General features: G+C 47.6%; 1 protein-coding gene across 9 annotated transcripts in view; it reads right to left on the bottom strand.

Moving 5' to 3' along the window:
• The window catches only part of LOC137423509 (quinone oxidoreductase-like protein 1), a 158,199-nt gene that overhangs the window by 46,201 nt on the left and 86,946 nt on the right, over positions 1-25,052 (bottom strand). For 5 of the 9 annotated variants that reach the window (XM_078774106.1, XM_078774102.1, XM_078774105.1 and 2 more), the window contains exons 4-6: positions 20,919-20,996; positions 5,795-5,867; positions 5,534-5,578 (exon numbers count right to left, since the gene is read on the bottom strand). In XM_078774106.1, coding sequence (XP_078630232.1) covers positions 5,534-5,578; positions 5,795-5,867; positions 20,919-20,957 — 157 coding nt within the window. In that variant the 5' untranslated portion in view covers positions 20,958-20,996. Of the gene's footprint in view, positions 1-5,533; positions 5,579-5,794; positions 5,868-20,918; positions 21,039-25,052 lie in introns of all 9 variants that reach the window. The other 4 variants (XM_078774100.1, XM_078774099.1, XM_078774104.1 and 1 more) reach the window with 1 other exon arrangement.

Below are 25,052 nucleotides of genomic sequence, written 5' to 3'. Positions count from 1 at the left end.
TGAAGTTGGAAAGAAGATTGACGAGAAGAGGAAGAAGATCAAGGAGTGGCAGAAAGCAAAGGGTATGGGAGCATAAAAAGGCAGAGCATGAAAGTTATAAGGCAGCCAAGAAGGCTGCAAAGAAAGGTAGCAAAGGCGCAGGAGGCATGGAGGAAAATGTTCGGAGAACGCTTTGATTTGGAAGAGGGTCAGAGAGCGGTATTCAGGATTGCAAAGCAGATAGCGAAAGAGAGGTGTGATGTGATGGGGTGAGATGCTTGAAGGATGAAGTGGGACAAATTGTTCTGGACCCAGATGGAATTAAAGGAAGATGGAAGAGATATATGGAAATACTGTTGAATGCAGAGAATGAATGGGATGGCAACATAGAGAGTAACCCAGTTTTAGGACCAGCAGAGAAGATAACTGAGAAGGAAGTTGAGGAAGCGATAAAAGCAATAAGAACCTCCTGTAGTGTCCATTTTTCCCCGCAGAGCGGGGGTTGGCCTTTTGTGGGCACCGTGGTCCCCTTTTTGAAGCAATGCTTTATGGCCGGATGCCCTTCCTGCCGCCAACCCTGTTGGTCACCTCTTGCGACACACAGGGAATTACCAGTGAACTAGTACTCAATTTGCCGACCTCAGAAAGACAACAGGCTGAGTCAACCCCCCGGTGTTAATTCAGCGATCGACCGAGATTCGAAGCCAGGATCCTAAGATCCCAAGCCGGCATCCTAACCGCTAAGCCAACACCAGGCCATAAAATGAAGCGATAAAAGCGATAAAAGTGATAAAAGCAATGAAGAGTAGAAAAGCGGGAGGGCCGACGGGAGTTGTGGGAGATATGTTGAAGGCAGCGAGAAATTGGGGTGTGAAGAGAATGACGGAGATCTGCAATCTGGTGGTGAAAGAAGGCCGCATTCCAGTGGATTGGGAACTGAGTACCCTCGTCCCTCGACCTCTATACAAGGGGAAAGGTGACCCTCTGGACTGTGGCTCGTATCGAGCGATAAAGTTATTGAGCATGGAATGAAGGTATTGGAAAGGGTGTTGGAGAGGAGGATAAGGAAGAAAGTGAAGATTGACGAAATGCAGTTTGGATTTATGCCAGGAAAAGGAACGACAGACACGCTTTTTATTGCGAGGCAGTTGCAAGAGAAGTACATGGAGAAGAGGAAGAAGTTGTTTCTTGGGTTTGTTGATCTGGAGAAAGCATTAGATAGGGTTCCACGCAAACTATTGACATGGGCATTGAGGAAGTTAGGAGTGGAGGAATGGTTGATCAGAGTAGTGATGGCAATGTACAAAAGAGCGCACACAGCTGTAAGGACGAAGGACGAAGGACGGGAACAGTGGTGAGTTTGAGGTGAAGGTGGGAGTGCATCAGGGGTCGGTACTACGTCCACTACTATTTGTAGCTGTGATGGAGGTGCTGGCTCAGAACGTAAAGGAGGGTTTACCATGGGAGTTGTTGTATGCAGATGATCTGGTGTTGATTGCAGAAAGTATGGATGGACTGAAGGAGAAGATGAACAAGTGGAAGGAATGTATGGAGACAAAAGGTCTGAAGGTGAATATCGGAAAGACGAAGGTGATGGCAAGTGGTAAAGCATGTGGTGAGGTGGAAAGAACTGGGAAGTGGCCGTGTGCTGTGTGCAGGAAGGGTGTCGGACTGAATTCCATTCAATGTACAATGTGCACTGAGTGGGTTCATCAAAAATGTAGTGGTTTGAGAGGGTCATTAACCAGTGTGGCAGCTACATTCAAGTGTAAGGTGTGCACAGAGGGAGCTGCAGATGAAGGAAATGTTGAGTTGGATCTTGGAGACGGCGTGAAGCTGGAAGGTGTGAAAACATTTTGTTACCGAGGAGACATGCTGAATGGAGACGGTGGATCAGACTCGGCAACGGTTGCTGGAGTGAGATGTGCATGGAAGAAGTTTCGGGAACTGAGGGGCGTGCTGACGAGGAGGGGAGTGTCGTTGAAGCTGAAGGGAAAGGTGTATGCTGCATGTGTGAGAAGTGTTATGATTTATGGGAGCGAGACATGGGTAATGAATGTGGAGCAGCAACGAAGGCTGGAAAGGGAGGAAATGCAAATGGTTCGGTGGATGTGTGGTGTATCGTTGAGAGAGAGGAATACAAATGATGAATTGCGAAAGATGATGGGAATAGAGCCTGTGATGGATGCTGTGAAGAGAAACAGTTTGAGATGGTTTGGTCATGTGTTGAGGAAGGATGAAAGTGACTGGTTGAGAAGAGTGATATAAATTAATGTGGAAGGAAGTAGAGGACGGGGAAGACCGAGAAAGACTTGACTAAAGATGGTCGAAGAAGAAATGCCGGCAAGGGGGTTAACAAGGGGAGATGCAGAAAATAGGGCAAAATGGAAAAGATTGTCATGGGGACCACAAGGCTAACCCCTGCTCTTGCAGGGAAAATAGCCTTAAAATGCCTGTTGTTGTTGTTGTTTGTTGCACTTCAACACATCCCATTATTGTAGACTCATGCTGTGTCAAAACTGTGCAACCAAAAGGCAGGTCTGACTCAGAGGGTATTTTGAGTGCAGTTTCCTTCGCGCTCTGCAATGCACAAATTATAATAAGGGCCAGCCAACCTTTGCTTGCAGCAGCATGTTGTTGGGTGACAGGGACAGAACCCAAACTGATGGTGAGAGGTCAGGCAACTTGACTTGTCAGAAGCATTGATGGATTATATGACTTTGCTTGTAATAGGAAGCAAGCGTATTGGCCTGTAGTTGAGAAGATCTGTTTATGTGCTCTTCTTGTGAATGGCAGTGATATTTGTGGACTTCCAGGTAGCCGGGAGGTGGTCAAAGGAGGACAGGCTGAAGAGAGCAGACAGAGGAGAAACAAGTGCAGCAGTGCAGAATCTGAGAACATGGCACTGACACCATCTGGGCATTTCACTGGTGAGTCAAAGTTGGACAGAACGTTCTCGACCTTCTTGCGTGTGAAAGACGGTCAATAAGGCGGTGTGTATGAGGGTGGGGTGCGGGTAATGCGGGGACAGAGCATGTTAATTTAGTACTGCATTGCACTCAATTGTATGTTCTGTACTTATAAATCATCCGTTAGTCCGATTCTCATAATGCTGCACTGCATTAAAAATACTTGTGACAGCAGACATAACCTATTCAAATGCTTATTTTATTCTAAATGATCGTATTGCCATTCGTTTTGTAACAGGACACAAATATTCAGCACCGTTTAGCTGCACTCTCTCCACCAAGATGGTGTAGACAAAATTTAAAAATCAACAAAAAGAAAAATCAGCGATTACAAACCCTCGCCAGGATGCGTTTTTAAGGCTTTTGTGTTAAAACAAATATGGCGGCCAAACCATATGACAAATGACCATTTTTCTTTACTCCACAAATTTATCCCAACATGATGCTCAAGAAATTATCTGATCGGATAAAGTTTTGTACTTTTCGAATAATGACGTCATAATGGAGGCACCTATGACAACAACAAACACAACAACATGCATTTTAAAAGGCCATTTTCCCTGCGAGAGCGGGGCTTAGCGTTGCGGTCCCCATGACAATCTTCTCCATTTTGCCCTATTTTCTGCATCTCTCCTTGTTAACCCCCTTGCCCGCATTTCTTCTTCCACCATCTTTAGCCAGGTCTTTCTCGGTCTTCCCCGTCCTCTGCTTCCTTCTACATTCATTTCCATCACTCTTCTCAACCAGTTACTTTCATCCTTCCTCAACACATGACCAAACCATCTCAACCTGTTCCTCTTCACAGCATCAATCACAGGCTCTATTCCCATCATCTTTCGCAATTCATCATTTGTCTTCCTCTCTCTCAACGATACTCCGCACATCCGTCGAACCATTCGCATTTCCACCCTTTCCAACCTTCGTTGCTGCTCTACGTTCATTACCCATGTCTCGCTCCCATAAATCATAACACTTCTCACACATGCAGCATACACCTTTCCCTTCAGCTTCAACGACACTCCCCTCCATCAGCACGCCACTCAGTTCCCGAAACTTCTTCCATGCACATCTCACTCGAGCAACCGTTGCCGAGTCTGATCCACCTTCTCCATTCAGCACGTCTCCGAGGTAGCAAAATGTTTTCACACCTTCCAGCTTCACGCCTCTCCAAGATCCAACTCAACATCTCCTCCATCTGCAGCTCCCTCTGTGCACACCTTACACTTGAATGTAGCTGCCACACTGGTTAATGACCCTCTCAGACCACTACATTTTTGATGAACCCACTCAGCGCACATTGTACATTGAATGGAATTCACTCCAACACCCTTCCTACACACAGCACAAGGCCACTTCCCAGTTCTTTCCACCTCACCACTTGCCATCACCTTCGTCTTTCCGATATTCACCTTCAGACCTTTTGTCTCCATACATTCCTTCCACGTGTTCATCTTTTCCTTCAGTCCATCCATACTTTCCGCAATCAACACCAGATCATCTGTATACAACAACTCCCATGGTAAACCCTCCTTTACGTTCTGAGCCAGCACCTCCATCACAGCTACAAATAGTAGTGGACTTAGTACCGACCCCTGATGCACTCCCACCTTCACCTCAAACTCACCACTGTTCCCGTCCTTCGTCCTTCGTCCTTACAGCTGTGTGCGCTCTTTTGTACATTGCCATCACTACTCTGATCAACCATTCCTCCACTCCTAACTTCCTCAATGCCCATGTCAATACTTTGCGTGGTACCCTATCGAATGCTTTCTCCAGATCAACAAACCCAAGAAACAACTTCTTCCTCTTCTCCATGTACTTCTCCTGCAACTGCCTCACAATGAAAAGCGCGTCTGTCGTTCCTATTCCTGGCATGAAACCAAACTGCATTTCGTCGATCTTTACTTTCTTCCTTGTCCTCCTCTCCAACACCCTTTCCAATACCTTCATTCCATGCTCCAATAACTATCGCTCGGTACGAGCCACACTCCAGAGGGTCACCTTTCCCCTTGTACTTGACAAAGTCCCTATGACATCATTAACATATGTTATTCCCCATTAAGAGTTCTTTACAATGACCCATGTCTCAATTTTTTATATTCAGCGTTTTCGGAGATATAGAGGTGCAAAGTTTTTGGGTTTTTCCAAGATGGCTCCCATACCACGCGACCTCGGACGTCATAATTATTCATTAAAATTTTATATAGGTGGAGGTGCACGTATGGTGAAAATTTCCTGCCAATAGGACCAACGGTTGCACAGAAAATCATATTTATTCTGTGTGGACAATCAGACAGACAGACAAGCAGACAAACGGACTCAAATGCAATACCCTCTCCTCTGTCGAGGGTAATTACCAATTCGTATTTTCATCAATCCATATACAGTGTCCATGATTAGCATCATCCGGCTAACATTGTTTCGTTACAAGGTCTATACTAATTAGATAACAAGGCTTCACAGAAGGTCATGATTATTTACCTATAACTCACTATCATGTTGCCATGACAACAACCAGCAGAAGCCTTCACGTGACAGCATGGTATAATAGAAATAACCACACAAAGTAAAAATGCAAAACTTACCAACAACCTCATCATTGGGTTTAAAAAACTTGACGCTTGGCCCAACTGCGAACAGTACAACAACAATAAAAAAATAATCAACACTTGGCTCAAGAAGACTTGGTCCAAACATTCCCTCAATATCTTTATTGGAACATTCTGTCATTGTTTTTGGATGCATAATCTTCATATTATGCCTTTGTTGTGAACTCCTCAAACAAATTGAAACTTGAACACTGCGTCATGCTGGTAATGAATTGAGAATGATAAACCCGCACAAACCTTCCTTGACGATTCCAGCAATCTCTCTGCCGACTGGATGCGGATTTTGTAGAAGATGTAGCTCCTGGAGAAACTGTACAAGAAAGGGGAATGGCAAGTGCACCCAAATAAAAACTCGAGCGAAGTTAATGTTAATGGCACACAATCACAAATCCCCACGCTTCCCACCGAAAGAAAAATTGAGAGATGGCAAAACGTTCCACCAGGAAAGACCCAATATCAAATTTTGAGTTTACCTTTCCCCCCATTTTGACCTGTGCATCTTACTATCCACTCCACACCCTGGGGAATGAACTGGGGTCAATCCAAAAAAAATTGTTACATATTTCATGCGTCTCCCAATGTTGACTCCACATACAAAGTTTCATTTAAAAATGTTTAGAAATCTGGCTGTAAATGTATTTTTCAGTATTTGACCTTCTGACCCTGCCCCATGGGGTGGGGCGAAAGATTACAATATCTCCCATTTGTTTTTTCAAAATAGTGGGGTTTATAATAAATAACAGCTTGGTGGTTGTTGTATCACATGTGTACCAACCACCTTTAGAGGCCATTTTTTCCCTGCAGAGCAGGGGTTGGCCTTTTTTGGGCACCGAGGTCCCCTTTTTGAAGCAATGTTTTATGGCCGGATGCCCTTCCTGCCGCCATTGTATCACATGTGTACAATGTATTTAAATCATTCCCTGGTCCAGGCTTGACAAAAAGCATGCAAATCCATGATGCAATGAGCACTTTGTAACGAGCATGCTTTCCTTCCTCTCCTGAAAGAGGGGGAGAGTGAATAGGTGAAGGGTGATGAAGGTGCAAGGGGTGATGAGGGTAAGTGGTGATGAGGAATGAAGGTGTTGATGAGGATGGGTAAGTGTTGATGAGGATGGGTAAGTGTTGATGAGGATGGGTAAGTGTTGATGAGGATGGGTAAGTGTTGATGAGGATGGGTAAGTGTTGATGAGGATGGGTAAGTGTTGATGAGGATGGGTAAGTGTTGATGAGGATGGGTAAGTGTTGATGAGGATGGGTAAGTGTTGATGAGGATGGGTAAGTGTTGATGAGGATGGGTAAGTGTTGATGAGGATGGGTAAGTGTTGATGAGGATGGGTAAGTGTTGATGAGGATGGGTAAGTGTTGATGAGGATGGGTAAGTGTTGATGAGGATGGGTAAGTGTTGATGAGGATGGGTAAGTGTTGATGAGGATGGGTAAGTGTTGATGAGGATGGGTAAGTGTTGATGAGGATGGGTAAGTGTTGATGAGGATGGGTAAGTGTTGATGAGGATGGGTAAGTGTTGATGAGGATGGGTAAGTGTTGATGAGGATGGGTAAGTGTTGATGAGGATGGGTAAGTGTTGATGAGGATGGGTAAGTGTTGATGAGGATGGGTAAGTGTTGATGAGGATGGGTAAGTGTTGATGAGGATGGGTAAGTGTTGATGAGGATGGGTAAGTGTTGATGAGGATGGGTAAGTGTTGATGAGGATGGGTAAGTGTTGATGAGGATGGGTAAGTGTTGATGAGGATGGGTAAGTGTTGATGAGGATGGGTAAGTGTTGATGAGGATGGGTAAGTGTTGATGAGGATGGGTAAGTGTTGATGAGGATGGGTAAGTGTTGATGAGGATGGGTAAGTGTTGATGAGGATGGGTAAGTGTTGATGAGGATGGGTAAGTGTTGATGAGGATGGGTAAGTGTTGATGAGGATGGGTAAGTGTTGATGAGGATGGGTAAGTGTTGATGAGGATGGGTAAGTGTTGATGAGGATGGGTAAGTGTTGATGAGGATGGGTAAGTGGTGATGAGGATGGGTAAGTGGTGATGAGGATGGGTAAGTGGTGATGAGGATGGGTAAGTGGTGATGAGGATGGGTAAGTGGTGATGAGGATGGGTAAGTGGTGATGAGGATGGGTAAGTGGTGATGAGGATGGGTAAGTGGTGATGAGGATGGGTAAGTGGTGATGAGGATGGGTAAGTGGTGATGAGGATGGGTAAGTGGTGATGAGGATGGGTAAGTGGTGATGAGGATGGGTAAGTGGTGATGAGGATGGGTAAGTGGTGATGAGGATGGGTAAGTGGTGATGAGGATGGGTAAGTGGTGAGGATGGGTAAGTGGTGAGGATGGGTAAGTGGTGAGGATGGGTAAGTGGTGAGGATGGGTAAGTGGTGAGGATGGGTAAGTGGTGAGGATGGGTAAGTGGTGATGAGGATGGGTAAGTGGTGATGAGGATGGGTAAGTGGTGATGAGGATGGGTAAGTGGTGATGAGGATGGGTAAGTGGTGATGAGGATGGGTAAGTGGTGATGAGGATGGGTAAGTGGTGATGAGGATGGGTAAGTGGTGATGAGGATGGGTAAGTGGTGATGAGGATGGGTAAGTGGTGATGAGGATGGGTAAGTGGTGATGAGGATGGGTAAGTGGTGATGAGGATGGGTAAGTGGTGATGAGGATGGGTAAGTGGTGATGAGGATGGGTAAGTGGTGATGAGGATGGGTAAGTGGTGATGAGGATGGGTAAGTGGTGATGAGGATGGGTAAGTGGTGATGAGGATGGGTAAGTGGTGATGAGGATGGGTAAGTGGTGATGAGGATGGGTAAGTGGTGATGAGGATGGGTAAGTGGTGATGAGGATGGGTAAGTGGTGATGAGGATGGGTAAGTGGTGATGAGGATGGGTAAGTGGTGATGAGGATGGGTAAGTGGTGATGAGGATGGGTAAGTGGTGATGAGGATGGGTAAGTGGTGATGAGGATGGGTAAGTGGTGATGAGGATGGGTAAGTGGTGATGAGGATGGGTAAGTGGTGATGAGGATGGGTAAGTGGTGATGAGGATGGGTAAGTGGTGATGAGGATGGGTAAGTGGTGATGAGGATGGGTAAGTGGTGATGAGGATGGGTAAGTGGTGATGAGGATGGGTAAGTGGTGATGAGGATGGGTAAGTGGTGATGAGGATGGGTAAGTGGTGATGAGGATGGGTAAGTGGTGATGAGGATGGGTAAGTGGTGATGAGGATGGGTAAGTGGTGATGAGGATGGGTAAGTGGTGATGAGGATGGGTAAGTGGTGATGAGGATGGGTAAGTGGTGATGAGGATGGGTAAGTGGTGATGAGGATGGGTAAGTGGTGATGAGGATGGGTAAGTGGTGATGAGGATGGGTAAGTGGTGATGAGGATGGGTAAGTGGTGATGAGGATGGGTAAGTGGTGATGAGGATGGGTAAGTGGTGATGAGGATGGGTAAGTGGTGATGAGGATGGGTAAGTGGTGATGAGGATGGGTAAGTGGTGATGAGGATGGGTAAGTGGTGATGAGGATGGGTAAGTGGTGATGAGGATGGGTAAGTGGTGATGAGGATGGGTAAGTGGTGATGAGGATGGGTAAGTGGTGATGAGGATGGGTAAGTGGTGATGAGGATGGGTAAGTGGTGATGAGGATGGGTAAGTGGTGATGAGGATGGGTAAGTGGTGATGAGGATGGGTAAGTGGTGATGAGGATGGGTAAGTGGTGATGAGGATGGGTAAGTGGTGATGAGGATGGGTAAGTGGTGATGAGGATGGGTAAGTGGTGATGAGGATGGGTAAGTGGTGATGAGGATGGGTAAGTGGTGATGAGGATGGGTAAGTGGTGATGAGGATGGGTAAGTGGTGATGAGGATGGGTAAGTGGTGATGAGGATGGGTAAGTGGTGATGAGGATGGGTAAGTGGTGATGAGGATGGGTAAGTGGTGATGAGGATGGGTAAGTGGTGATGAGGATGGGTAAGTGGTGATGAGGATGGGTAAGTGGTGATGAGGATGGGTAAGTGGTGATGAGGATGGGTAAGTGGTGATGAGGATGGGTAAGTGGTGATGAGGATGGGTAAGTGGTGATGAGGATGGGTAAGTGGTGATGAGGATGGGTAAGTGGTGATGAGGATGGGTAAGTGGTGATGAGGATGGGTAAGTGGTGATGAGGATGGGTAAGTGGTGATGAGGATGGGTAAGTGGTGATGAGGATGGGTAAGTGGTGATGAGGATGGGTAAGTGGTGATGAGGATGGGTAAGTGGTGATGAGGATGGGTAAGTGGTGATGAGGATGGGTAAGTGGTGATGAGGATGGGTAAGTGGTGATGAGGATGGGTAAGTGGTGATGAGGATGGGTAAGTGGTGATGAGGATGGGTAAGTGGTGATGAGGATGGGTAAGTGGTGATGAGGATGGGTAAGTGGTGATGAGGATGGGTAAGTGGTGATGAGGATGGGTAAGTGGTGATGAGGATTGCAAGTGGTGATGAGGATTGCAAGTGGTGATGAGGATTGCAAGTGGTGATGAGGATTGCAAGTGGTGATGAGGATTGCAAGTGGTGATGAGGATTGCAAGTGGTGATGAGGATTGCAAGTGGTGATGAGGATTGCAAGTGGTGATGAGGATTGCAAGTGGTGATGAGGATTGCAAGTGGTGATGAGGATTGCAAGTGGTGATGAGGATTGCAAGTGGTGATGAGGATTGCAAGTGGTGATGAGGATTGCAAGTGGTGATGAGGATTGCAAGTGGTGATGAGGATTGCAAGTGGTGATGAGGATTAGGATTGCAAGTGGTGATGAGGATTGCAAGTGGTGATGAGGATTGCAAGTGGTGATGAGGATTGCAAGTGGTGATGAGGATTGCAAGTGGTGATGAGGATTGCAAGTGGTGATGAGGATTGCAAGTGGTGATGAGGATTGCAAGTGGTGATGAGGATTGCAAGTGGTGATGAGGATTGCAAGTGGTGATGAGGATTGCAAGTGGTGATGAGGATTGCAAGTGGTGATGAGGATTGCAAGTGGTGATGAGGATTGCAAGTGGTGATGAGGATTGCAAGTGGTGATGAGGATTGCAAGTGGTGATGAGGATTGCAAGTGGTGATGAGGATTGCAAGTGGTGATGAGGATTGCAAGTGGTGATGAGGATTGCAAGTGGTGATGAGGATTGCAAGTGGTGATGAGGATTGCAAGTGGTGATGAGGATTGCAAGTGGTGATGAGGATTGCAAGTGGTGATGAGGATTGCAAGTGGTGATGAGGATTGCAAGTGGTGATGAGGATTGCAAGTGGTGATGAGGATTGCAAGTGGTGATGAGGATTGCAAGTGGTGATGAGGATTGCAAGTGGTGATGAGGATTGCAAGTGGTGATGAGGATTGCAAGTGGTGATGAGGATTGCAAGTGGTGATGAGGATTGCAAGTGGTGATGAGGATTGCAAGTGGTGATGAGGATTGCAAGTGGTGATGAGGATTGCAAGTGGTGATGAGGATTGCAAGTGGTGATGAGGATTGCAAGTGGTGATGAGGATTGCAAGTGGTGATGAGGATTGCAAGTGGTGATGAGGATTGCAAGTGGTGATGAGGATTGCAAGTGGTGATGAGGATTGCAAGTGGTGATGAGGATTGCAAGTGGTGATGAGGATTGCAAGTGGTGATGAGGATTGCAAGTGGTGATGAGGATTGCAAGTGGTGATGAGGATTGCAAGTGGTGATGAGGATTGCAAGTGGTGATGAGGATTGCAAGTGGTGATGAGGATTGCAAGTGGTGATGAGGATTGCAAGTGGTGATGAGGATTGCAAGTGGTGATGAGGATTGCAAGTGGTGATGAGGATTGCAAGTGGTGATGAGGATTGCAAGTGGTGATGAGGATTGCAAGTGGTGATGAGGATTGCAAGTGGTGATGAGGATTGCAAGTGGTGATGAGGATTGCAAGTGGTGATGAGGATTGCAAGTGGTGATGAGGATTGCAAGTGGTGATGAGGATTGCAAGTGGTGATGAGGATTGCAAGTGGTGATGAGGATTGCAAGTGGTGATGAGGATTGCAAGTGGTGATGAGGATTGCAAGTGGTGATGAGGATTGCAAGTGGTGATGAGGATTGCAAGTGGTGATGAGGATTGCAAGTGGTGATGAGGATTGCAAGTGGTGATGAGGATTGCAAGTGGTGATGAGGATTGCAAGTGGTGATGAGGATTGCAAGTGGTGATGAGGATTGCAAGTGGTGATGAGGATTGCAAGTGGTGATGAGGATTGCAAGTGGTGATGAGGATTGCAAGTGGTGATGAGGATTGCAAGTGGTGATGAGGATTGCAAGTGGTGATGAGGATTGCAAGTGGTGATGAGGATTGCAAGTGGTGATGAGGATTGCAAGTGGTGATGAGGATTGCAAGTGGTGATGAGGATTGCAAGTGGTGATGAGGATTGCAAGTGGTGATGAGGAGTGCAAGTGGTGATGAGGGTGCAAGTGGTGATGAGGGTGCAAGTGGTGATGAGGGTGCAAGTGGTGATGAGGGTGCAAGTGGTGATGAGGGTGCAAGTGGTGATGAGGGTGCAAGTGGTGATGAGGGTGCAAGTGGTGATGAGGGTGCAAGTGGTGATGAGGGTGCAAGTGGTGATGAGGGTGCAAGTGGTGATGAGGGTGCAAGTGGTGATGAGGGTGCAAGTGGTGATGAGGGTGCAAGTGGTGATGAGGGTGCAAGTGGTGATGAGGGTGCAAGTGGTGATGAGGGTGCAAGTGGTGATGAGGGTGCAAGTGGTGATGAGGGTGCAAGTGGTGATGAGGGTGCAAGTGGTGATGAGGGTGCAAGTGGTGATGAGGGTGCAAGTGGTGATGAGGGTGCAAGTGGTGATGAGGGTGCAAGTGGTGATGAGGGTGCAAGTGGTGATGAGGGTGCAAGTGGTGATGAGGGTGCAAGTGGTGATGAGGGTGCAAGTGGTGATGAGGGTGCAAGTGGTGATGAGGGTGCAAGTGGTGACGAGGGTGCAAGTGGTGACGAGGGTGCAAGTGGTGACGAGGGTGCAAGTGGTGACGAGGGTGCAAGTGGTGACGAGGGTGCAAGTGGTGACGAGGGTGCAAGTGGTGACGAGGGTGCAAGTGGTGACGAGGGTGCAAGTGGTGACGAGGGTGCAAGTGGTGACGAGGGTGCAAGTGGTGACGAGGGTGCAAGTGGTGACGAGGGTGCAAGTGGTGATGAGGGTGCAAGTGGTGATGAGGGTGCAAGTGGTGATGAGGGTGCAAGTGGTGATGAGGGTGCAAGTGGTGATGAGGGTGCAAGTGGTGATGAGGGTGCAAGTGGTGATGAGGGTGCAAGTGGTGATGAGGGTGCAAGTGGTGATGAGGGTGCAAGTGGTGATGAGGGTGCAAGTGGTGATGAGGGTGCAAGTGGTGATGAGGGTGCAAGTGGTGATGAGGGTGCAAGTGGTGATGAGGGTGCAAGTGGTGATGAGGGTGCAAGTGGTGATGAGGGTGCAAGTGGTGATGAGGGTGCAAGTGGTGATGAGGGTGCAAGTGGTGATGAGGGTGCAAGTGGTGATGAGGGTGCAAGTGGTGATGAGGGTGCAAGTGGTGATGAGGGTGCAAGTGGTGATGAGGGTGCAAGTGGTGATGAGGGTGCAAGTGGTGATGAGGGTGCAAGTGGTGATGAGGGTGCAAGTGGTGATGAGGGTGCAAGTGGTGATGAGGGTGCAAGTGGTGATGAGGGTGCAAGTGGTGATGAGGGTGCAAGTGGTGATGAGGGTGCAAGTGGTGATGAGGGTGCAAGTGGTGATGAGGGTGCAAGTGGTGATGAGGGTGCAAGTGGTGATGAGGGTGCAAGTGGTGATGAGGGTGCAAGTGGTGATGAGGGTGCAAGTGGTGATGAGGGTGCAAGTGGTGATGAGGGTGCAAGTGGTGATGAGGGTGCAAGTGGTGATGAGGGTGCAAGTGGTGATGAGGGTGCAAGTGGTGATGAGGGTGCAAGTGGTGATGAGGGTGCAAGTGGTGATGAGGGTGCAAGTGGTGATGAGGGTGCAAGTGGTGATGAGGGTGCAAGTGGTGATGAGGGTGCAAGTGGTGATGAGGGTGCAAGTGGTGATGACGGTGCAAGTGGTGATGACGGTGCAAGTGGTGATGACGGTGCAAGTGGTGATGACGGTGCAAGTGGTGATGACGGTGCAAGTGGTGATGACGGTGCAAGTGGTGATGACGGTGCAAGTGGTGATGACGGTGCAAGTGGTGATGACGGTGCAAGTGGTGATGACGGTGCAAGTGGTGATGACGGTGCAAGTGGTGATGACGGTGCAAGTGGTGATGACGGTGCAAGTGGTGATGACGGTGCAAGTGGTGATGACGGTGCAAGTGGTGATGACGGTGCAAGTGGTGATGACGGTGCAAGTGGTGATGACGGTGCAAGTGGTGATGACGGTGCAAGTGGTGATGACGGTGCAAGTGGTGATGACGGTGCAAGTGGTGATGACGGTGCAAGTGGTGATGACGGTGCAAGTGGTGATGACGGTGCAAGTGGTGATGACGGTGCAAGTGGTGATGACGGTGCAAGTGGTGATGACGGTGCAAGTGGTGATGACGGTGCAAGTGGTGATGACGGTGCAAGTGGTGATGACGGTGCAAGTGGTGATGACGGTGCAAGTGGTGATGACGGTGCAAGTGGTGATGACGGTGCAAGTGGTGATGACGGTGCAAGTGGTGATGACGGTGCAAGTGGTGATGACGGTGCAAGTGGTGATGACGGTGCAAGTGGTGATGACGGTGCAAGTGGTGATGACGGTGCAAGTGGTGATGACGGTGCAAGTGGTGATGACGGTGCAAGTGGTGATGACGGTGCAAGTGGTGATGACGGTGCAAGTGGTGATGACGGTGCAAGTGGTGATGACGGTGCAAGTGGTGATGACGGTGCAAGTGGTGATGACGGTGCAAGTGGTGATGACGGTGCAAGTGGTGATGACGGTGCAAGTGGTGATGACGGTGCAAGTGGTGATGACGGTGCAAGTGGTGATGACGGTGCAAGTGGTGATGACGGTGCAAGTGGTGATGACGGTGCAAGTGGTGATGACGGTGCAAGTGGTGATGACGGTGCAAGTGGTGATGACGGTGCAAGTGGTGATGAGGGTGCAAGTGGTGATGAGGGTGCAAGTGGTGATGAGGGTGCAAGTGGTGATGAGGGTGCAAGTGGTGATGAGGGTGCAAGTGGTGATGAGGGTGCAAGTGGTGATGAGGGTGCAAGTGGTGATGAGGGTGCAAGTGGTGATGAGGGTGCAAGTGGTGATGAGGGTGCAAGTGGTGATGAGGGTGCAAGTGGTGATGAGGGTGCAAGTGGTGATGAGGGTGCAAGTGGTGATGAGGATGCAAGTGGTGATAGGAGGATGTAAGTGGTGATAGGAGGGTGTAAGGGGGGTTAGGAGGGTGTAAGGGGGGTTAGGAGAGTGTAAGGGGGGTTAGGAGAGTGTAAGGGGGGTTAGGATGGTGTAAGGGGGGTTAGGATGGTGTAAGGGGGGTTAGGATGGTGTAAGGGGGGTTAGGAGGGTGTAAGGGGGGTTAGGAGGGTGTAAGGGGGGTTAGGAGGGTGTAAGGGGTGATAGGAGGGTGTAAGGGGTGATAGGAGGGTGTAAGGGGTGATAGGAGGGTGTAAGGGGTGATGAGGGTGTAAGGGGTGATGAGGGTGTAAGGATGTGATGAGGATGTAAGGATGTGATGAGGATGTAAGGATGTGATGAGGGTGTAAGGTGATGAGGGTGTAAGGTGGTGAGGGTGTAAGGAGGTGATGAGGAAGTAAGGAGGTGATGAGGAAGTAAGGCGGCGATGAGGAAGTAAGGCGGCGATGAGGAAGTAAGGCGGCGATGAGGAAGTAAGGCGGCGATGAGGGGGTTTGGAGGCGATGAGGGGGTTTGGAGGCGATGAGGGGGTTTGGAGGCGATGAGGGGGTTTGGAGGCGATGAGGGGGTTTGGAGGCGATGAGGGGGTTTGGAGGCGATGAGGGGGTTTGGAGGCGATGAGGGGGTTTGGAGGCGATGAGGGGGTTTGGAGGCGATGAGGGGGTTTGGAGGCGATGAGGGGGTTTGGAGGCGATGAGGGGGTTTGGAGGCGATGAGGGGGTTTGGAGGCGATGAGGGGGTTTGGAGGCGATGAGGGGGTTTGGAGGCGATGAGGGGGTTTGGAGGCGATGAGGGGGTTTGGAGGCGATGAGGGGGTTTGGAGGCGATGAGGGGGTTTGGAGGCGATGAGGGGGTTTGGAGGCGATGAGGGGGTTTGGAGGCGATGAGGGGGTTTGGAGGCGATGAGGGGGTTTGGAGGCGATGAGGGGGTTTGGAGGCGATGAGGGGGTTTGGAGGCGATGAGGGGGTTTGGAGGCGATGAGGGTGCAAGTGGCGATGAGGGTGCAAGTGGCGATGAGGGTGCAAGTGGCGATGAGGGTGCAAGTGGCGATGAGGGTGCAAGTGGCGATGAGGGTGCAAGTGGCGATGAGGGTGCAAGTGGCGATGAGGGTGCAAGTGGCGATGACGGTGCAAGTGGCGATGACGGTGCAAGTGGCGATGACGGTGCAAGTGGCGATGACGGTGCAAGTGGCGATGACGGTGCAAGTGGCGATGACGGTGCAAGTGGCGATGACGGTGCAAGTGGCGATGACGGTGCAAGTGGCGATGACGGTGCAAGTGGCGATGACGGTGCAAGTGGTGATGACGGTGCAAGTGGTGATGACGGTGCAAGTGGTGATGACGGTGCAAGTGGTGATGACGGTGCAAGTGGTGATGACGGTGCAAGTGGTGATGACGGTGCAAGTGGTGATGACGGTGCAAGTGGTGATGACGGTGCAAGTGGTGATGAGGGTGCAAGTGGTGATGAGGGTGCAAGTGGTGATGAGGGTGTAAGTGGTGATGAGGAAGTAAGGTGGTGATGAGGAAGTAAGGTGGTGATGAGGCAGTAAGGCGGTAATGAGGGGGTTTGGAGGCGATGAGGGGGTTTGGAGGCGATGAGGGTGTAAGTGGTGATGAGGGTGTAAGTGGTGATGAGGGTGTAAGTGGTGATGAGGGTGTAAGTGGTGATGAGTGGGTAAAGTTGTGGTAGGAGGAGACCTGAATACCTGAATAAAAGACCAATTTCACAAGTACCTGAATAAAAGTCCAATTTCACAAGTACCTGAATACAAGTCAAATTTCACAAGTACCTGAATACAAGTCCAATTTCACAAGTAGCTGAATACAAGTCCAATTTCACAAGTACCTCCATACAAGGCCAATTTCACAAGTACCTGAATAGAAGTCCAATTTCACAAGTACCTGAATACAAGTCCAATTTCACAAGTACCTCAATACAAGTCCAATTTGACAAGTACCTCAATACAAGTCCAATTTCACAAGTACCTCAATACAAGTCCAATTTCACAAGTATCTGAATACAAGTCCAATTTCACAAGTACCTCAATACAAGTCCAATTTCACAAGTACCTCAATACAAGTCCAATTTCACAAGTACCTCAATACAAGTCCAATTTCACAGGTACCTGAATACAAGCCCAATTTCACAAGTACCTGTATACAAGTCCAATTTCACAAGTACCTCAATACAAGTCCAATTTGACAAGTACCTCAAAAGAAGTCCAATTTGACAAGTACCTCAAAAGAAGTCCAATTTCACAAGTACCTCAATACAAGTCCAATTTCACAAGTACCTCAATACAAGTCCAATTTGACAAGTACCTCAATACAAGTCCAATTTGACAAGTACCTCAATACAAGTCCAATTTCACAAGTACCTCAATACAAGTCCAATTTCACAAGTATCTCAATACAAGTCCAATTTCACAGGTACTTGAATACAAGTCCAATTTCACAAGTACCTGAATAAAAGTCCAATTTCACAAGTACCTCAATACAAGTCCAATTTCACAGGTACTTGAATACAAGTCCAATTTCACAAGTACCTGAATACAAATCCAATTTCACAAGTACCTGAATACAAGTCCAATTTCACAAGTACCTGAATACAAGTCGAATTTCACAAGTACCTGAATACAAGTCGAATTTCACAAGTACCTCAAAACAAGTCCAATTTCACAAGTACCTGAATACAAGTCGAATTTCACAAGTACCTGAATACAAGTCCAATTTCACAAGTACCTGAATACAAGTCCAATTTCACAAGTACCTGAATACAAGTCCAATTTCACAAGTACCTGAATACAAGTCGAATTTCACAAGTACCTGAATACAAGTCGAATTTCACAAGTACCTCAAAACAAGTCCAATTTCACAAGTACCTGAATGCGAGTCGAATTTCACAAGTACCTGAATACAAGTCGAATTTCACAAGTACCTCAATACGAGTCTAATTTCACAAGTACCTCAATACGAGTCTAATTTCATAAGTACCTCAATACAGAACCTGAGGGGACAGGGCCTTCTCCATCGCTGCTCCCACCCTCTGGAACTCACTACCTCACACCATCAAAGACTCCTCCTCACTCACCACATTCAAAACATCACTCAAGACCCACCTGTTCAACACTGCATTCAACATTTAACCCACAGCATTTAACGCCTGACTATGTCTTCTCCTTCTCCTTCTCCTTCTCCTTCTCCTTCTCCTTCTCCTTCTCCTTCCTTTTGCTTTGATTTACCTGTCGATTTTTGTCTTTTTGCACTTGTTTTTTTGAACTCTGTCAAAGCGTCTTTGGGCTTCTTGAAAAGCGCTATATAAAATAAATGCATTATTATTATTATTAATACAAGTCCAATTTGACAAGTACCTCAATGCAAGTCCAATTTCATAAGTACCTCAACACAAGTCCAATTTCACAAGTACCTGAATAAAAGTCCAATTTCACAAGTACCTGAATAAAAGTCCAATTTCACAAGTACCTGAATACAAGTCCAATTTCACAAGTACCTGAATACAAGTCCAATTTCACAAGTACCTGAATACAAGTCCAATTTCACAAGTACCTGAATACAAGTCCAATTTCACAAGTACCTGAATACAAGTCCAATTTCACAAGTACCTGAATATAAGTCCAATTTCACAAGTACCTGAATACAAGTCCAATTTCACAAGTACCTGAATACAAGTCCAATTTCACAAGTACCTGAATGCAAGTCCAATTTCACAAGTACCTCAATGCAAGTCCAATTTCACAAGTACCTCAATGCAAGTCCAATTTCATAAGTACCTCAATGAAAGTCCAATTTCACAAGTACCTCAATGCAAGTCCAATTTCACAAGTACCTCAATGCAAGTCCAATTTCACAAGTACCTCAATGCAAGTCCAATTTCACAAGTACCTCAATGCAAGTCCAATTTCACAAGTACCTCAATGCAAGTCCAATTTCACAAGTACCTCAATACAAGTCCAATTTCACAAGTACCTGAATACAAGTCCAATTTCACAAGTACCTGAATACAAGTCCAATTTCACAAGTACCTCAATACAAGTCCAATTTCACAAGTACCTGAACACAAGTCACATGTCGGGCAATAGCCTCACCAAGGACCTCCATGGGTTTCTCTCATCTCCTCTTCCTGTTCAGGCTGGAGTTCCCCAAGGCAGTGTTCTGGGCCCTGTGCTTTTTCTGGTCTTCATCAATGATCTCTCCGACTCTCTTGAAAATCCTCCCTATCTCTTTGCTGATGACTCTACTCTCTGTCGCTCCATTCTTCATCCCTCAGATCGGCAGTCTGCAGCCTCCTCACTCTCTGCAGACCTGGACAAAATCACAGACTGGGCAAACAAGTGGAACATGTCTTTCAATCCTGACAAATCTCACACTCTTACGATGTCTCTCCGAAAAGACCGACTGGACAACCCTCCCATCTACTTTCTGAATAATCCTCTCCAATAAGTTCTGTCACTCAAACTTTTGGGTCTCACTATCTGCCATGATCTTTCCTGGGAAAACCACATTTGAAATCTGGCCTCCAAAGCCAGTCGCCGACTGGGCATCCTCCGTCGTGCGAAGTCCTTCCTTGGCACACCTGAGCTCCTCACCACGTACAAGGCTTTCATCCGCAGCTCAATGGAATACTGCTCTCCCCTCTGGGCTGGTGCTCCTGCCTCACACCTAGCTCGTCTTCACGCTGTTGAAAGCAAAGCATTCAGAATCATTGGAATCTCCCGCGATGAAGCTAAGCTAACTCCAAGGGCCTCTCACTCACTCACTGACCGCAGGCAGGTTGGTGGTCTTTCCGTCTTCTACCGACTCCTCTCTGGCCTTGCCCCCCCCCCCCCCCCAATATTCCTACAGGTCACACAAGATCTGCCTGCAACCCTCTTATGTTTAAACTGCCAAAATCAAGACTCTCTGCTCACCTTCACTCCTTCATTCCTCTTTTCTCCTGCCTCTGGAACAAACTCCCTCACTCTCTTCAATCCCACTCCACCCTCCAAGTCTTTAAAACAGCTGTTCACCACCATCTCTTATCTTCCCCCATCCAAAACCTTGATCTTTTCTATCCCCGATAATTTCACCTCAATTCCACTTTTTGAAATACCAACTTCTGTCCTGGAAGTCCTTGGTGTCCTTGTGTTTTATACTTCTCCCACCCCCCCCCCCCCCCTTCCCACGCCTCCTCCCCCCAAGCCCTCTCCCTCCCACACATCTCCCTGCTCTTAAATGTTGTGTGCTCTCAAGTGTTTGTGTGCTTCCCATTCTCTTGTCTTCCGCACCCTCTTTTTATATATTTTGTTTGTCTGGTTGATTTGTTTGTGAAGTAAATGTCAGCTCTTTCACGAGCCTGGATTCAGTTTTCAAAAAAAAAAAAAAAGTCCAATTTCACAAGTACCTGAATACAAGTCCAATTTCACAAGTACCTGAATACAAATCCAATTTCACAAGTACCTGAATACAAGTCCAATTTCACAAGTACCTCAATACAAGTCCAATTTCACAAGTATATCAATACAAGTCCAATTTGACAAGTACCTCAATACAAGCCCAATTTGACAAGTACCTCAATACAAGTCCAATTTCACAAGTACCTCAATGCAAGTCCAATTTCACAAGTATACAGTATTATACCATGACCATAGCAGGTCTCTCACTTTGAGCAAGAAACACCACCAACTGCTCTCAACAAATTTAACTCGAGTCTCAACATCCACTATTTCTCAGGAGATACGAGTACATTCTAGTGTATAGTCCAATCACAAGGTTCAAATTTTGTTCAAGAACCTCAACCCTCCAATAAGTAGCCAAAAGGTTGGTTACCACTTCCTTTTTTATAAAGTATTTTGAGGTTTTACTTCTAAAATAAATAAATAAATAAAATAATATAATAATAATAAGCTATATGCAAGATTAATCGATTGATTTACTGTAATTAAAAACTAACTGGCAAACGTTACCTGAAAGTGCTTTCAAAATGAAATTGTAATTTACCTGAATGTCCACTGGGCTCAGGCCACAGGCCTCGACCATCACCAAGACCTCTCCCGTCCTGAGTTGTGTCTGGGTGGACTGAAGGACAGACAAATGTTCGTGCTGGAGAATGAAGTCAAACTACAATGAAATACACAATCAATGTGATGTGATGCATGACATTTTCTGAAATGAGTACAAGATGCCAAGTCAGTTTTCCAGACAATGAATACACGAGGTGGTTGTTGTTTTTTTAACAGGAGCCAAGTAAGGCTCGTGGTGGAGCACACACACACTACTGTTAGATGACACAAACACACACCAAGCTTGGGGTAAGTGCTGTCACTTCCCAGAGCACTATGGGTACCAGCGATGCCACAACAATGGCGTCGCCTTTCTCATCGCACTCAGTGGGGTATTTCCGAAGGAGGAATGTCCTTCTCCCAATGGATGCCAACCTACGTGGATTTTCCATGCTCTTATCCTTTGAAACGCTGAACTTCAAGCAAGAAAGCAATGCATACCATTTTTTAAAGTCTTTTGTATGTCTCGGCCGGTATTTGAATCGCCAACCTACTAGACTCGGAGTAGGTGCTCGAACCATTAGACCACCGAGTCACCACTGCATTTCCAACAGAATTCCACCTGAGACAGGGATTTGGAATTTGCTAATGTAACCTCCTCTTTTGTTTTTCAGTACCATGAGAGAAGAGCCAGCTTAATGTCCCCTCTGAAAGGATGGCATACCCTATGATGCAACACCCTGCCAATTAAGCATTGGGACAATTATTAGTCAGATCCTATTCCACCTGGAATAAAACCTAAACTAGACAAAGAACAATGGATGGAATCAACGGAACATTGACTGGAGTATGCTAACTGCCGTGGGAAGCAAGGAGGGTTAGTGCCCGAAACTTTGGTTTCTCCTCGCTTCCCAAGGTGGTTAGCATACTTCAATCAACGTTCCGTTTTTTTTTTTTGGTTTTTTTTGTATACAAGATCGAGGCTCGTGAAAGAGCGAACATTAATCACACAGAAAGACAAACCGACACATAAAACAAATAACATCGGGAGCGGTAGACAAGATGGGGAGAGAGGGGGAAGGACACAAACACAACATTTGAGAGCAGGGACCGAGAGACATGGAGACATCGAGAGATCTGTGGAAGGGAGAGGGCTTTGGGGGGGAGGCATGTGAAGGGGGGGGGGGGGGGGTGGGAGAGGTATAAACATATGGACACTGCCAGGATTTCCAGGAAAGAAGTTGGAATTTCAAACAAGGTGGATCTGGGGTGAATTAGTGGGGGTAGAAAAGATCAAGGTTATGGATGGGGGAAGATAAGAGATGGTGGTGAACAGCTGTTTTAAAGACCTGGAGGGAGGAGAGGGATTGAAGGGAGTGTCGGAGTTTGTTCCACAGGCGGGAGAAAAGAGGAATGAAAGAGTGAAGGTGAGCAGAGAGCCGAGATTTCGGCAGTTTAACCATCAGAGGGTTGCTGGCAGATCTTGTGCGACCTGTAGGAATATTTGGGGGACAGAGCACAGAGAGAGCTGGGGAAGCAAGGCCGGAGAGGAGTCGGTAGAAGACAGAAAGACCACCTACCTGCCTGCGGTGAGTGAGTGAAAGGCCCTCAGAGATAGCTTCATCGCGGGAGATTCCAATGATTTTGAAAGCTTTGGATTCAACAGCGTGAAGCCGAGCCAGGTGTGAGGCAGGAGCACCAGCCCATAGGGGAGAACAGTATTCCATTGAGCTGCGGATGAAAGCCTTGTATGTGGTGAGGAGCTCAGGTGTGCCGAGGAAGGACTTCGCACGACGGAGGATGCCCAGTCGGCGACTGGCTTTGGAGGCCAGCTTGGAAATGTGGTTTTCCCAAGAAAGATCATGGGAGATAGTGAGACCCAAAAGCTTGAGCGACAGAACTTCTTGGAGAGGATTGTTGAGAAAGTAGATGGGAGGGTTGTCCAGTCGATCTTTTCGGAGAGACATAGTAAGAGAGTGAGATTTGTCAGGATTGAAAGACATGTTCCACTTGTTTGACCAGTCTGTGATTTTGTCCAGGTCTTCAGAGAGTGAGGAGGCTGCAGACTGCCGATCTGAGGGAAGAGGAATGGAGCGGCAGAGAGTGGAGTCATCAGCAAAGAGATAGAGAGGATTTTCCAGAGAGTCGGAGAGATCATTGATAAAGACCAGAAAAAGCACAGGGCCCAGCACACTTCCTTGGGGAACTCCAGCCTGAACAGGAAGGGGAGATGAGAGAAATCCATTCAGGGCCACACGTTGACTACGACCAGAGAGGAAGTCCGCAAGCCATGCATGGAGATTTCCATGGATACCATAGGAGGAGAGTTTGGTGAGCAGAGCTGGGTGCCAGACCGTATCAAAGGCCCGTGATATGTCAAGGGAGACAGCTCTGATTTCCTGTTTGGCATTGAGGACCTCCATCCATTGTTGAGCCAGCAGAAGCAGCATGTCCAGAGTAGAGTGACCTGGTCTGAAACCAAATTGATGATCAGAGATCAAGCCATTGGAGAAGAGGAAAGATTTCATATCCGAAGCAAATGATGGATGGATGAGGATGAGTCACGGTACATCCATGACTTTGCTGATAATTGGGAGCAGGCTGATTGGTCTGTAGTTGCAAGGATCTGTTTTTGCACCTTTTTTGTGCAAAGCGGTAATGTTAGCTGATTTCCAGGATGCTGGCAGATGACCTTGAGCAAAAGATAGGGTGAAAAGAACAGAGAGAGGGTGAGATAGAGCGGCAGAGCAGGATTTTAGGACCCGTGGGCTGATGCCGTCTGGTCCAGTTGCAGAATCAGAGTCGAGGTTTGACAAAAACTCCTCCACCTTGTCAGGAGAGAAGGACACAGAGTCCAGGAGCAGTTGGGTTCGACTGGGAAAGGTGGGAACAGAGAGAGATGGGTTTGGAACTAAGGATTTTGAGGCGAACACAGAGTTGAGGCATTCGGCTTTATCACGTGCGATGTCAACTGTGTGGCCATTTGAGGTAAGGGAGGGGATGGAGGGGGAACAAACACCAGAAACGGATTTGACCAGACGCCACCAAGATTTGGAGGAAGGAGACAGGTTTGAGAGTTCATTCTTGAGTGAGGAGAGATAGTGCTTCCTGGCACTCCTGAGGGTAGACACACACTTGTTCCGAGCTTGGTGGAAGGAACTGAGATTGCCTTCAGTTGGATTAGCCTTCCAAGAGGCAAAGGCAAGTTGTTTCAGGGCAACTGCCTCACCACAAGATTCAGTGTACCATGGACGGGAGGAAGGGTAAGACAATTGAAGGCGAGATGGGATAAATCTGTGCATGAGAGAGATCAGTTTGCTTTGGAAGAATTCCCAGGAAGAATTGATGTCAGAGGCAGTGGAGATGGGAGACCAATCCAGACGATTGATGGCTGCTTGAAGACCGTCCCAGTCGGCCTGAGTGAAATGCCAGACTCGTCGACGCTGAGGAGGCTCTCTGAGAATGGCCAGAGAGATGTCCACTTTGACAAGCACATGATCAGAAGAACCGATTGGAGCAGAAGAGGAGCAGCAGACATTAGCAGGGAAGTTTGTCATAACCAAGTCTAGAAGAGAAGATACTCCATTGGCTGAGATCCGGGTCGGGAAATTGACAGATTGTGTCAATCCCAGTGAGTCACAGAAGTCCTTTGCTGAGGTGCCATGACTGGTGAGAGAGGAACCCACACCCAACCAGGTGGCATGATGACAGTTGAAGTCACCACATATGAGGAAGAGAGAGTTGGGATGAGTGGATAGAAGTTGGTCCATGTTGTCAGACAGTGAAATGTAGATGGAGTCATCACTGTTTGGGGGACGGTACAGAACACATATGAACAAAAGGTGGGAGCGGAGAGGAAGCCGTAACCAGAGGTACTCCTGCGGGTGAGGAGGAAAGAGGGCAGTGCAAGGAGAGTGAGGAAGAGAGTTTTTGACAAAGATAGCCACCCCACCACCAGGCCGAGGCTCAGGTCTATCATACCGGAGGAGGGAGTAACCAGGAAGAGATATTAAGGAATCAGAGACATCTTGAAGGAGGAAAGTCTCTGTTAAGCAGATCAAGTCTGGATTGTCAGAAGCAACCTGTATGGAGAGATCAGTCAGGTTTGAGCGAAGGCCCCGGATGTTTGAGG

This window comes from Myxine glutinosa, chromosome 3, assembly GCF_964187855.1.
Source record: "Myxine glutinosa chromosome 3, kmMyxGlut1.1, whole genome shotgun sequence".
NCBI classification, from domain to species: Eukaryota; Metazoa; Chordata; class Myxini; order Myxiniformes; family Myxinidae; genus Myxine; species Myxine glutinosa.
The sequence above is the reverse complement of the archived record's forward strand: the minus strand, read 5'-3'. Positions and strand labels throughout refer to the sequence as shown.